General features: G+C 40.2%; 1 protein-coding gene and 1 long non-coding RNA gene across 2 annotated transcripts in view; one reads left to right on the top strand and one right to left on the bottom strand.

Moving 5' to 3' along the window:
• LOC149983625 (uncharacterized) overlaps positions 1 to 14,583 on the bottom strand; it is a 184,449-nt gene that overhangs the window by 48,373 nt on the left and 121,493 nt on the right. The gene's annotated exons all lie outside the window — the stretch shown is intronic.
• lmx1a (LIM homeobox transcription factor 1, alpha) overlaps positions 3,180 to 14,583 on the top strand; it is a 33,411-nt gene continuing 22,007 nt past the window's right edge. The window contains exons 1-3 of the mRNA XM_090236408.1: positions 3,180 to 3,492; positions 3,939 to 3,988; positions 4,446 to 4,623. Of these exons, the coding sequence (XP_090092534.1) occupies positions 3,958 to 3,988; positions 4,446 to 4,623 (209 nt within the window). The 5' untranslated portion in view covers positions 3,180 to 3,492; positions 3,939 to 3,957. The remainder of the gene's footprint in view (positions 3,493 to 3,938; positions 3,989 to 4,445; positions 4,624 to 14,583) is intronic.

The raw sequence follows: 14,583 nt of genomic DNA on the forward strand, positions 1-14,583 counted from the left end.
TTGCCTAGCTCAGAAGGACCTCCATCAACAATCAGATTTACATTTTAGTCTTACGGTTCAAGATCAGTATGGGTTGGCATCCTTCTACTAGTAGGTAAACAATCAAGCAATGAGAGTGTACACCTGAAATGACCCTCTATTCCCACTACTTCTGGTCAGGACTAGTAATGTACTATACAGAGAATAGGGCCATTTTAAGACACTCCCACTTCATGTTAAACTTCTGTTCCATGATAAAAAACAGTGAAATATAAACAAGAAGTGTCTTGTTGTAACGATCATCTTCTTCCTCTGACGAGAAGTAAGAAATATCGGACCAATGCGCAGCGTGGTAAGTGTCCATAATGTATTTATTAAACTGAACACGGAATACAAAAATCCAAGAGAAATGTAAATGAAAACCCGAAACAGTTCTGTATGGAAACCACAGACACAGAAAACAACTACCCACAAATCATAGTGGGAAAACAGGTTGCCTAAGTATGGTTCTCAATCAGAGACAACGATTGCCAGGCTGCCTCTGATTGGGAACCATACCAGGCCAAACACATAGACATAAAAAACCTAGAAAACACAACATAGAATGCCCACCCAAACTCACGCCGCCCTGACCAACCTAAAACAGAGACATAAAAAAAGGAACTAAGGTCAGGACGTGACACTTGTGGCATATTAATTCCAAACGAACCGATAACTCGTCCTTCCCATTCACAATTAGAGACAATCAGATTTCTTCATCAACATCATCCCTTAAATTAACAATAGACAAGAATCTCAATTTGCAGGAGCTGAAAGAAAGATAAACCCCCCCCCCCCCCCCCTAGCCTGAGCACTGTAGAGGAATTCTAGCTTTGGGTATGGAGTGCCTGAAGGGACAAAAGGCACACAGTTACACCCAGGGAGAGAGATATGGGACATGCAGGTCAAACACAGCAAAAGCCTCAATAGTACTACGTTGTTTGATTTTCATTAAAGACCCTGAAGAATGACACAATATACAAGAGTTATTGTAAATGCATGCAGTCTGTCCATTCTAATTTGAATACAGGACATGTGGGAAACTATTCTAGCACACAAACACAACAAGCGTAGAACAGAGCAGTGAGTCTGAGGAGAGAGAGAGAGAGAGAGAGAAGGGAAATAGATACCATAGTCTCATAAAGTAAACTGATTGTAAAGAACATAGAGGTTTCCATCCTTTGGACACAGTGTGTCTGTTAGGAGAGACATTAAAAAGAGAAAAGAAAAGGGTTATGTGAATACCCTTGTAGAACAATGGGACCCACAGAGTAGGAGAGAGTGAGGTTGAGCCCAGAGAAAGGGATTGAGGAGGGGCTATAGGTGGGCTTTCCTTCTGAGAGGCTTTCGGCATGTTTAGGTTGGGCAGGTTGCCTGTGCTGGCTGGGTTGCCTGCGTTCTCTGTGTTGATGGCGGTGCCTCTATGGAAGCCACTGGGCTCGCAGCACACTGGCTGTCTGTCGCTGGCCACTACAGTCATGCTGCCTAGAGACCTAGCTAGTCTGGAGCGGCACAGGGAGCTGGCATAGAGGAGGGAAGGGGTTAATTCAGTCAACAAGGAACCACATGAATCAGCCTATAAGGCACTTTGACTGTTAATATGCCTGCATGGAGATTTGCTCATGAAACATCCTACAAGGCAGCATCTAAATGTATCCGCTTCTGAGGCTGCTATTGAATCTTATCAAGGTCTGAGGCTTAAAGCTAATCTGATCAGCCTGTCAGGAATAGAGCTCTGTAAATGTAAATAGTATCCACAAAACATAAAGTGTCCCTTATAATTATAAGCATATCTGTTACGCAAGATAACAACTAGCATAGATAACTAGCTAGCTAGCTAACAAGACTGCCTAGCTAACTATTGTTCATCTACAACAAATCAGTCTGATATAATATCAGTGATATATGATTATAAAGTTTCCTTAATTTTTAAAGATGCTAGTCATATTACATTTGTTCCCTTTAGCTTTCTGGCTTTGTTTGAATGTGGCTCTATGGCTCGTTGTTCCTTGCATGTGATTGGCACTGGTCTTGGGGGGCTGCATGCCTGGGAGACAGGCTGCCTGTCAGGCGCTGTTCATGGCTTAAATGCCATACGCGTGTTCTCAGCTGTAGAAGCTGACAATGTGCTGTGTTTTGTATTTAAACGATAGAGGAAGACGTCCAATATAAACTAATATATTATGCAAAGAACAGAGGAATGTATAAAGAACAGAATCCTCCGAATTAAGTTGAACGTGGGTGAGATGTGACTGGGAAAGCTTCCGTGATCCTGGTCTCCCCACCACCGGTGGGACTCCGGGATGGCTGGCAGGCGAGGTGATACACCCGGCCGGGCCACTGGTGAGCGTTGCCTCTAGGCTACCTGTCGAGTTCAGGCGTTTATCTACATTTCTCCAGCTTCGTTTTTGGACGATTTTTATTGTCGATACTGAATTTTGTATGCTCACATTGTAGTAGAATGGAAATATGCGATAATTTCTATATGACCCCTTTGGCCCAAGGAACAAATGTAGCTATTATTATTTTTAACCATTATTGTTTCGTTTTCATTTCCCGAGAATAGCGATTACATGGGATGAAAATAAAAAAGGACCAGCCTAATAATGTAAATTAGCCCATAAATAATGTTTGTAGCCTGCATCAAGATAATCAAATGGTATCCTAATGTATTAAGATAAGTTTTAGCCTAGGCTACATTTAAATTATTCAGTAGCCTTAAAACAAGAAGCAAACTGCAAGACATACCACCGTGTTTTGAGAAATATTTTCCTATCGAAAAGTAGACATGAAAGGACAATATTGAACAGCTTTAGGCTTATAGGTTCAATCTTCAATATCAAATATAATTTTAGATGACAAATGTGTCACCGTAAATGAATCAAATGTCCTGAATAAGCATAATACATGGGTGATGTTATAAGTCAATAGTTTTTATTTTATATTCTGTTTTGTAAAATTATCATTTTATTCTAGTTTCACATAGGCATTAGGCGTTTTATTTTTTAATGAAAGTAAGTCATGTATAGTCTTTAAGCTTGTGCTGGTATGTGCTGGTATTAACTTGGTATAACATACTGCTGTGAGGAACTTGCCAGGGTGCGCATGGAGTCTGAGACGGAGATGGGGGTCGAAGGAAAAGTGATGGAGAGAGAGCGAACACTAACACTGTGTAGGTGCTTTATTAAACGCATCGCTCTCTCTCTCTGTCCCTCTCTCTCTCTCTGTCTCTCTGTCTGTCTTTCTGTCTCCTTCTGTCTCTCTGTCTCGGACTAATAGGTGAATTGATAGATAAATGCTCAATAACGAGGAGCAGCACTAAAGAAGAGGAATTGGAAACGCTCGAGTCGGCTGGGAAAGTTTTCTTCTGTCTTCTTCATCCAACTCGACCAGGGCATCAATCCAGAAGAGATAAGAATGGAATATATCAGAAAATAGATTCTAAAATATCGACATAAACAGAAGAACATCCTGGTAATGTCAAATGCTTTATTTTTATTTAACCTATTTGATTTCTATTTCCGGGTGTATTCCAGTTTTCATATGCAGTCTATACACACCGTTCACATTGGTTTACATATATATTTATATTTCGGACACTGACTTGCTCGTTTTTGTCATTGCTCATTCTAATATGTCTTCATTTCTTGTTCATAACGTTTGGATTATGTGTGTATTATATTGCTAGATATTGCTGCATTGTTGAAGCAGGAAATATAACCATTTCACAGCGCTTGAGATAACATCTGCAAGACTGTGTATACGACCAATAGGCCTAAACGTTGATTTGATTTGAGTTCGACCTATGAACTCAACAGCAATTTTTTTTATTTTATTAAATAAAACTCAATCAATGATTGACATCTCAAGAAGGATATATATATAATTCCACAAGGCTGACAATTATGTTCTCCTCGCAGAACTTTGTTGGATGAAACTATGGGGGAAGGATATCCTGCATCTGTCCTTGGTGAGTATAGGCAACTACGGAATTGAATAGGTTTAACAAAAAAACTAGCAATAATAAAAATCACTTTAAAAACATTGCATGCATGACTTTTAATTTTTTTTGTTTTGTTAAAATCGACTTATTAAAAACGACTTGTTAAAATAGACTGCAATTATCACGTCCATAAAATATTTTCGCAGCAAAGTTGTGACGCATATATATTTTTACAGCCGGTCACTGTAGATAATATTTACATGTTTAATGTTTAAATTACGTATTTGTTGAGCCTAATATGTATTCTATCCTAGAAAATTGTGAGTCAACATTTATATTGAAATTGATTAAATATATAATGCTTTACGTTTTAGTCTTTTTAAATAATTACTGATTCAACACTACACATATTTCGATATAATAAACATCAGGATTTTATGTTGGACTAATTATCCAAACGTTATTGTCTTATTTTCTGGGGTAGATTTGACACCAACCGTGTGTGTGGGATGCCACCGCCTCATCCATGACAAGTACCTGCTTAGCGTCATCGATGGCCTATGGCACGAGCAATGCGTCCGGTGCGTGGCGTGTGGCGATCCGCTCCAGAACACGTGCTTTCTCCGGGACCAGAAACTTTACTGCAAGCGCGACTATGCCAAGTAAGTGTTGGTTTAGATTTAATCACCGTGCGGGGAAAGGTTGATATCTCATCATGATCGAAAAGTTTCTCTTTTTTTTAATCTGGAGTATGGCATGGCCCTAGGTCTACTTGGTTCGTTCAAAACAAGTCGAATTTCCACATAGGTCTACATAAAAATAAAAATAAAATTTAGAGGAATATAATTGTAACTTTGTTTTATTGCCATTTTTTTGTTTGTCATTTGTTTCCATAATATAACATGATCACATAGACTACTTCTCCTTTAACAAAACTTTCCCCTTTTTGCTTTGAACACCGATGTTCTTCAATAGTTTATGTGGCCTCTAACGGATGTCTTCCCAGGTCCGTAGGAATGTGTTGAAGCTAGAAACAGAGCTTGGGGGATAGGGAGCAGGCAGGGGATTCCACCCCCTAAAGACAGTCTCTTATCGCTATTGTTCTCTTAGGAGCCAGTAGCCCAGTGAGGTGGGTGAGGGGTTAGGGATGTGGAGGGGTGAGGAGGGGTGTGGAGGGTGAGGAGGGGTGAGGAGGGATGTGGAGGGGTGAGGAGGGTGAGGAGGGTAGGGGGGTGAAGGGTGTGGAGGTGTGAAGGGGGAGAAGGGTGAATGGTGTGAAGGGTGAAGGATGGGGAGGGTGTGAAGGGTAGGGGGTGAAGGGTGTGGAGGTGTGAAGGGTAGGGGGTGAAGGGTGTGGAGGTGTGACGGGGGAGAAGGGTGAATGGTGTGGAGGCTGTGAAGGGTAGGGGGGTGAAGGGTGTGGAGGTTTGAAGGGTGAGAAGGGTGAATGGTGAAGGATGAGGGGTTTGAGGGGGATGGGTGAAGGATGAGGGGTTTGAGGGGGATGGGTGAAGGATGAGGGGTTTGAGGGTGAATGGTGAAGGATGAAGGGTTTGAGGGGGATGGGTGAAGGATGAGGGGTTTGAGGGTGAATGGTGAAGGATGAGGGGTTTGAGGGAGATGGGTGAAGGATGAGGGGGATGGGTGAAGGATGAGGGGTTTGAGGGGGATGGGTGTGCTACTGTTCTTGTGCATTGTGGCTAAAGCATCAAATACCAGTTACATTTATTCCATTTTTCAGATAAGAGAATGTCTGCAGAGAGATAGATACTGTAAATATATAATGCTGATAGATAATGTAGATAGATACTGGGGATAGATACTCTAGATATATAATGTTGATAGGTACAAGGGATACATACTGTAGATATATACTGGGGATAGATACTGGGGATAGATACTGGGGATAGATAATGTAGATAGATACTGGGGATAGATACTGGGGATAGATAATGTAGATAGATACTGGGGATAGATACTCTAGATATATAATATTGATAGATACAAGGGATACATACTGTAGATAGATACTGGGGATAAATACTGGGGATAGATAATGTAGATAGATACTGGGGATAGATACTGGGGATAGATAATGTAGATGGATACTGGGGATAGATACTGGGGATAGATACTGGGGATAGATACTGTAGATATATAATGTTGATAGATACTGTAGATAGATACTGGGGATATATACTGTAAATATATAATGTTGATAGATAATGTAGATAGATACTGGGGATAGATACTGTAGATATATAATGTTGATAGATAATGTAGATAGATACTGGGGATAGATACTGTAGATATATAATGTTGATAGATAATGTAGATGGATACTTGGGATAGATACTGTAGATATATAATGTAGCTAGATAATGTAGATAGATACTGGGTATAGATACTGTAGATAGATACTTGGGATAGATACTGTAGATATATAATGTAGCTAGATAATGTAGATAGATACTGGGTATAGATACTGTAGATATATAATGTAGATAGATACTGGGGATAGATACTGTAGATAGATACTGGGGATAGATACTGTAGATAGATACTGGGGATAGATACTGTAAATATATAATGTTGATAGATAATGTAGATAGATACTTGGGATAGATACTGTAGATAGATACTGGGGATAGATACTGTAGATATATAATGTAGCTAGATAATGTAGATAGATACTGTAGATATATAATGTAGAAATGTAGATAGATACTGGGTATAGATAATGTAGATAGATCATGTAGATAGATACTGGGTATAGATACTGTAGATATATAATGTAGATAGATACTGGGTATAGATACGGTAGATATATAATGTAGATAGATACTGGGGATAGATACTGTAGATATATAATGTAGAAATGTAGATAGATACTTGGTATAGATAATGTAGATAGATCATGTAGATAGATACTGGGTATAGATACTGTAGATATATAATGTAGATAGATACTGGGTATAGATACGGTAGATATATAATGTAGATAGATACTGGGTATACATACTGGGGATAGATACTGTAGATAGATACTGGGGATAGATACTGTAAATATATAATGTTGATAGATAATGTAGATAGATACTTGGGATAGATACTGTAGATAGATACTGGGGATAGATACTGTAGATATATAATGTAGCTAGATAATGTAGATAGATACTGTAGATATATAATGTAGAAATGTAGATAGATACTGGGTATAGATAATGTAGATAGATCATGTAGATAGATCATGTAGATAGATACTGGGTATAGATACTGTAGATATATAATGTAGATAGATACTGGGTATAGATACGGTAGATATATAATGTAGATAGATACTGGGTATAGATACTGTAGATATATAATGTAGATAGATACTGGGTATACATACTGTAGATATATAATGTAGATCGATACTGGGTATAGATACGGTAGATATATAATGTAGATAGATACTGGGGATAGATACTGTAGATATATAATGTAGAAATGTAGATAGATACTGGGTATAGATAATGTAGATAGATCATGTAGATAGATACTGGGTATAGATACTGTAGATATATAATGTAGATAGATACTGGGTATAGATACGGTAGATATATAATGTAGATAGATACTGGGTATAGATACTGTAGATATATAATGTAGATAGATACTGGGTATAGATACGGTAGATATATAATGTAGATAGATACTGGGTATAGATACGGTAGATATATAATGTAGATAGATACTGGGTATAGATACTGTAGATATGTAATGTAGATAGATACTGGGTATAGATACGGTAGATATATAATGTAGATAGATACTGGGTGTAGATACGGTAGATATATAATGTAGATCGATACTGGGTATAAATACTGTCAGATAAGAGAATGTTAGCAATTCCATGTCAGTAAAGGAACAAACCCAGTTTCACTCACGTAGACTTCGTGTCCATAGATAAGAACAGGGGAATGTGAAATTATAAGAGTTCAGTATAGCTGAAATTCAGTAGAGCTGCACCTGGAGCCACGATGGCACCTGTCAGGCCCGCTGCACTCTGTACACCCACCCCGCTTTCACAGCCTGCCTGCATCCCAAGCTTTGTCCTTGACATGTAGGAGTGTGTGTCGGAGTGTGTGTCGGAGTGTGTGTCGGAGTGTGTGTGTGCCAATAAACATTTGGGAAGAGGTTTGGAGAAATGTTTAATTTCACTGATGACATTTCTTTAGTCTATTTGTGGTGTGTCAGGGTCTTCTCTCTCTGTGTTACTACTGTATGTCAGGGTCTTCTCTCTCTGTGTTACTACTGTATGTCAGGGTCTTCTCTCTCTGTGTTACTACTGTATGTCAGGGTCTTCTCTCTCTGTGTTACTACTGTATGTCAGGGTCTTCTCTCTCTGTGTTACTACTGTATGTCAGAGTCTTCTCTCTCTGTGTTACTACTGTATGTCAGGGTCTTCTCTCTCTGTGTTACTACTGTATGTCAGGGTCTTCTCTCTCTGTGTTACTACTGTATGTCAGGGTCTTCTCTCTCTGTGTTACTATTGTATGTCAGGGTCTTCTCTCTCTGTGTTACTACTGTATGTCAGGGTCTTCTCTCTCTGTGTTACTACTGTATGTCAGGGTCTTCTCTCTCTGTGTTACTACTGTATGTCAGGGTCTTCTCTCTCTGTGTTACTACTGTATGTCAGGGTCTTCTCTCTGTGTTACTACTGTATGTCAGGGTCTTCTCTCTCTGTGTTACTACTGTATGTCAGGGTCTTCTCTCTCTGTGTTACTACTGTATGTCAGGGTCTTCTCTCTCTGTGTTACTACTGTATGTCAGGGTCTTCTCTCTGTGTTACTACTGTATGTCAGGGTTTTCTCTCTCTGTGTTACTACTGTATGTCAGGGTCTTCTCTCTCTGTGTTACTACTGTATGTCAGGGTATTCTCTCTCTGTGTTACTACTGTATGTCAGGGTCTTCTCTCTCTGTGTTACTACTGTATGTCAGGGTCTTCTCTTTCTGTGTTACTACTGTATGTCAGGGTCTTCTCTCTCTGTGTTACTACTGTATGTCAGGGTCTTCTCTCTCTGTGTTACTACTGTATGTCAGGGTCTTCTCTCTCTGTGTTACTACTGTATGTCAGGGTCTTTGTGGAGCTGTGTTGCTGCAGTAGGTCTACGTGTGTAGAATAACCGAGGTACTCGAACCATCAAAAGGAAATAAATCAAGGAGGCGAAGATGCAAAAATATATTTCATTTAATCAATGCTTGAAATAAAAACAAAAAGTTCATGCTAAATAGTTCTGAATTAAAAAAAAAAGGAGAATGTGGATAGATACTGTAGATAGTTACTGTAGATAGATACTGTAGATAGTTACTGTAGATAGATACTGTAGATAGTTACTGTAGATAGTTACTGTAGATAGATACTGTAGATAGTTACTGTAGATAGATACTGTAGATAGTTACTGTAGATAGATACTGTAGATAGATACTGTAGATAGTTACTATAGATAGTTACTGTAGATAGATAATGTAAATAGTTACTGTAGATAGTTACTGTAGATAGATACTGTAGATAGTTACTGTAGATAGTTACTGTAGATAGATACTGTAGATATATAATGTAGGTAGATACTGTAGATAGATACTGTAGATAGTTACTATAGATAGTTACTGTAGATAGATAATGTAAATAGTTACTGTAGATAGTTACTGTAGATAGATACTGTAGATAGTTACTGTAGATAGTTACTGTAGATAGTTACTGTAGATAGATACTGTAGATATATAATGTAGATAGATACTGTAGATAGTTACTATAGATAGTTACTGTAGATAGATACTGTAGATAGATACTGTAGATAGTTACTGTAGATAGATACTGTAGATAGTTACTGTAGATAGATACTGTAGATAGATACTGTAGATAGTTACTGTAGATAGATACTGTAGATAGATACTGTAGATAGATACTGTAGATAGTTACTGTAGATAGTTACTGTAGATAGATACTGTAGATAGTTACTGTAGATAGATAATGTAGTTGGAGAATGTAGATATATCATGTAGATAGCTACTATAGCTAGATAGGTTGCAAGTTCAAATCCCCGAGCTGACAAGGTACAAATCTGTCGTTCTGCCCCTGAACAGGCAGTTAACCCACTGTTCCTAGGCCGTCATTGAAAATAAGAATTTGTTCTTAACTGCCTTGCCTAGTTAAATAAAGGTAAAATAAATTTAATAAAAAAAAAAAAACTGTAGATGGATTCTGTAGATAGATAATGTAGATAGATACTATAGATAGATAATGTAGATAGATACTATAGATAGATAATGTAGATAGATACTATAGATAGATAATGTAGATAGCTACTGTAGATAGATAATGTAGATAGATAATGTAGATAGATAATGTAGATAGATACTATAGATAGATAATGTAGATAGCTACTGTAGATAGATAATGTAGATAGATAATGTAGATAGATAATGTAGATAGATACTATAGATAGATAATGTAGATAGATAATGTAGATAGATACTATAGATAGATCATGTAGATAGATAATCTAGATAGATAATGTACCTTATCCAAATACATTTAAACTCAGTCACAATTCCTGACATTTAATCCTAGTAAAAATTCCCTGTTTTAGGTCAGTTAGGATCACCACTTTATTTTAAGAAATGTCAGAATAATAGTAGAGAGAATGATTTATTTCAGCTTTTATTTCTTTCATCACATTCCCAGTGGGTCAGAAGTTTACATACACTCAATTAGTATTTGGTAGCATTGCCTTTAAATTGTTTAACTTGTGTCAAACGTTTCGGGTAGCCTTCCACAAGCTTCCCACAATAAATTGGGTGAATTTTGGCCCATTCCTCCAGAATGAGCTGGTGTAACTGAGTCAGATTTGTTGGCCTCCTTGCTCGCACACACAATTTTTCTATGGGATTGAGGTCAGGGCTTTGTGATGGCCACTCCAATACCTTGACTTTGTTGTCCTTAAGCCATTTTTCCACAACTTTGGAAGTATGCTTGGGGTCATTGTCCATTTGGAAGACACATTTGCGACCAAGTTTTAACTTCCTGACTGATGTCTTGAGATGTTGCTTCAATATATCCACATAATTTTCCTTTGTCATGATGCCATCTATTTTGTGAAGGGCACCAGTCCCTCCTGAAGCAAAGCACCCCCACAACATGATGCTGCCACCCCAGTGCTTCACGGTTGGGATGGTGTTCTTCGGCTTGCAAGCCTCCCCATTTTTCTTCCAAACATAACGATGGTCATTATGGCCAAACAGTTCTATTTTTGTTTCATCGGACCAGAGGACATTTCTCCAAAAAGTATGATCTTTGCCCCCATGTGTAGTTGCAAATCGTAGTCTGTCTTTTTTATGGCGGTTTTGGAGCAGTGGCTTCTTCCTTGCTGAGTGGCCTTTCAGGTTATGTCGATATAGGACTCGTTTTACTGTGGATATAGATACTTTTGTACCTGTTTCCTCCAGCATCTTCACAAGGTCATTTGCTGTTGTTCTGGGATTGATTTGCACTTTTCGCACCAAAGTACGTTCATCTCTAGGAGACAGAACGCATCTCCTTCCTGAGCGGTATGACGTCTGCGTGGTCCCATGGTGTTTATACTTGGTATTATTGTTTGTACAGATGAACGTGGTACCTTCAGAGGCATTTGGAAATAGCTTCTGAGGATGAACTAGACTTGTGGAGGTCTACAATTTTTTCTGAGGTCTTGGCTGATTTCTTTTGATTTTCTCATGATGTCAAACAAAGAGGCACTGGGTTTGAAGGTAGGCCTTGAAATACATCCACAGGTACACCTCCAATTGACTCAAATGATGTCAATTAGCCTATCAGAAGCTTCTAAAGCCATTATATAATTTTCTGGAATTTTCCAATCTGTTTAAAGGCACAGTCAACTTAGTGTATGTAAACTTCTGACCCACTGGAATTAGGATACAGTGAATTAATTATAAGTTAAATAATCTGTCTGTGTCATGCACAGAGTAGATGTCCTAACCGACTTGCCAAAACTATAGTTTGTTAACAAGAAATTTGTGGAGTTTTAATGACTCCAACCTAAGTGGATGTAAACTTCCGACTTCAACTGTAGATACTATAGATCGATAATGTAGATAGGTAATGTAGATAGATCATGTAGAAAGATACTATAGATATATAATGTAGATAGTTACTGTAGATAAATACAATAGATATATACTGGGGATAGATACTGTATATAGATAATGTAGATAGATAATGTAGATAGATACTTTACATATATAATGTAGATAGTTACTGTAGATAAATACAGTAGATAGATACTGGGGATAGATACTGTAGATATATAATGTAGATAGATACTGTAGGTAGATACTATAGATAGATCATGTGGCTAGATAATGTAGAAAGATACTATAGATAGATAATGTAGCTAGATAATGTAGATAGTTACTGTAGATAAATGCAGTAGATAGATCCTGGGGATAGATACTGTAGATAGATAATGTAGATAGATACTATAGATAGATAATGTAGATAGATAATGTAGATAGTTACTGTAGATAAATACAGTAGATAGATACTGGGGATATATGCAGAATGTATGTGTTTGTATGAAAGGGAGTGTCCAGGGAACTTGGCACGGGAGTCGCAGCTCTTGGAGAACAAGGTGACTGCAGGAGGAAGGGGCAGCATGGGCCCTGGAATGTGAGAGGAGAACACACACACACACACACACACACACAGCGCGATCTGGGGTAGAGCTCAACTGACACATTGTCAAAATGTGTTAAATGATCAAAACCCATCGGTGTGGCAACGGCAAGCTGGGGACAACATATGGCCCATTCAAAAGCGTCACTTACACAAACCTCCCCTCCCTAAATTCCTCCCAAAACACACACACACACACACACACACACAAACTATATCTCACACTTAAACTAGAGCCAAGCCCAAACAGAGGCAGCGTACATTATTTCTGAACAATTTAGTGATGGCCTCTCTGCCAAGCGACGAGACTGGAAACATCACACTCATTTACTCCTTCTCAGTGACAGTGCATTGAAATGAAATCCCCTTGCAGCGTTGGCTATGGCTCTGGTTGGTGCTATTGGCTGGTACTCTGAAGGCTAACACACCAACACATCCCATATTCTGACCAAGCTGTGATCTCTTTGCTGTTTGGGATGTTTCCTGAGCCATAAAGATCCTAAAAAAAAGGACCACAGAGTTTAATGACAACAGAAAGACAGTTGGCATGTACAGAAAGGGCTGGAGGTAGTGGCGTGGCACAGTTTTGCACACCCCCCTCCCCCCCCCCCCCCATGGGGCTGAGGGAAAAATATGGAGTTTTTTTAGACAATCTCAAGCTGTTTTACACATTTTGCCAAAGGAGCTAGCTGAGGAGAGAGGGAGGAGAGAGGGAGGAGAGAGGGAGGTGAGAGGGAGGTGAGAGGGAGGAGAGAGGGAGGTGAGAGGGAGGAGGAGGGAGGTGGAGGGAGGAGAGAGGGAGGTGGAGGGAGGTGGAGGGAGGTGGAGGGAGGTAGAGGGAGGAGAGAGGGAGGTGTGAGGGAGGAGGAGGGAGGTGGAGGGAGGAGAGAGGGAGGAGAGAGGGAGGAGAGAGGGAGGTGAGAGGGAGGAGAGAGGGAGGAGAGAGGGAGGTGAGAGGGAGGAGAGAGGGAGGTGGAGAGAGGGAGGAGAGAGGGAGGAGAGAGGGAGGTGAGAGGGAGGAGAGAGGGAGGTGAGAGGGAGGAGAGAGGGAGGTGAGAGGGAGGTGAGAGGGAGGAGAGAGGGGGGAGAGAGGGAGGTGGAGAGAGGGAGGTGAGAGGGAGGTGAGAGGGAGGTGAGAGGGAGGTGAGAAGGAGGATAGAGGGAGGAGAGAGGGAGGTGGAGAGAGGGAGAAGAGAGGGAGGAGAGAGGGAGGAGAGAGGGAGGTGAGAGGGAGGTGGAGAGAGGGAGGAGAGAGGGAGGTGAGAGGGAGGTGAGAGGGAGGTGAGAGGGAGGAGAGAGGGAGGAGAGAGAGAACAGTAAATAGCCATATGTTGGTGGGGAAGAGGGATTCTGACAGGAGAGGCGATGGGTTTAGGGTGTGAAACCTTTTAGGGACGGTGCCCACTATGAGGGGGCCATTCCGTGCGTTGGCATCTGGATAGCCCCGTGCCCAGGTGCCTAGGTGCCCAATGGGATGACGCCCATTCGACCGTGAGATATCTGACCTGACCAATTAGCAGGGGGCCTCATGCCAGGTACTGCCCCCACGGGTCTGTCTCGACCAAGAAGCTGAATCTATTTCACCAGAGAAAACATCCAATCGAGGCAAACTGCGCCACTCTGTCTTAGTGTCTGGGGTGCTGTTTTGCTGGCTTGGATGCTTTCTCCGGTGAGATTGATGAGTTGCTATAAATTATCAATATATTCAGATACAACCTATCAGATCTCAGAATTTCTGGGGCAGCAACTAGGCTACTGGCCGGGCCAGGGTTCTGCTACACATCATTGTCCCTGGGCCGGGTCAGGGTTCTGCTACACATCATTGTCCCTGGGCCGGGCCAGGGTTCTGATACACATCATTGTCCCTGGGCCGGGCCAGGGTTCTGATACACATCATTGTCTC

The sequence above is a fragment of the Oncorhynchus mykiss genome, chromosome 5 (assembly GCF_057628025.1).
Source record: "Oncorhynchus mykiss isolate SJ-2025 chromosome 5, ASM5762802v1, whole genome shotgun sequence".
Lineage (NCBI taxonomy): Eukaryota > Metazoa > Chordata > Actinopteri > Salmoniformes > Salmonidae > Oncorhynchus > Oncorhynchus mykiss.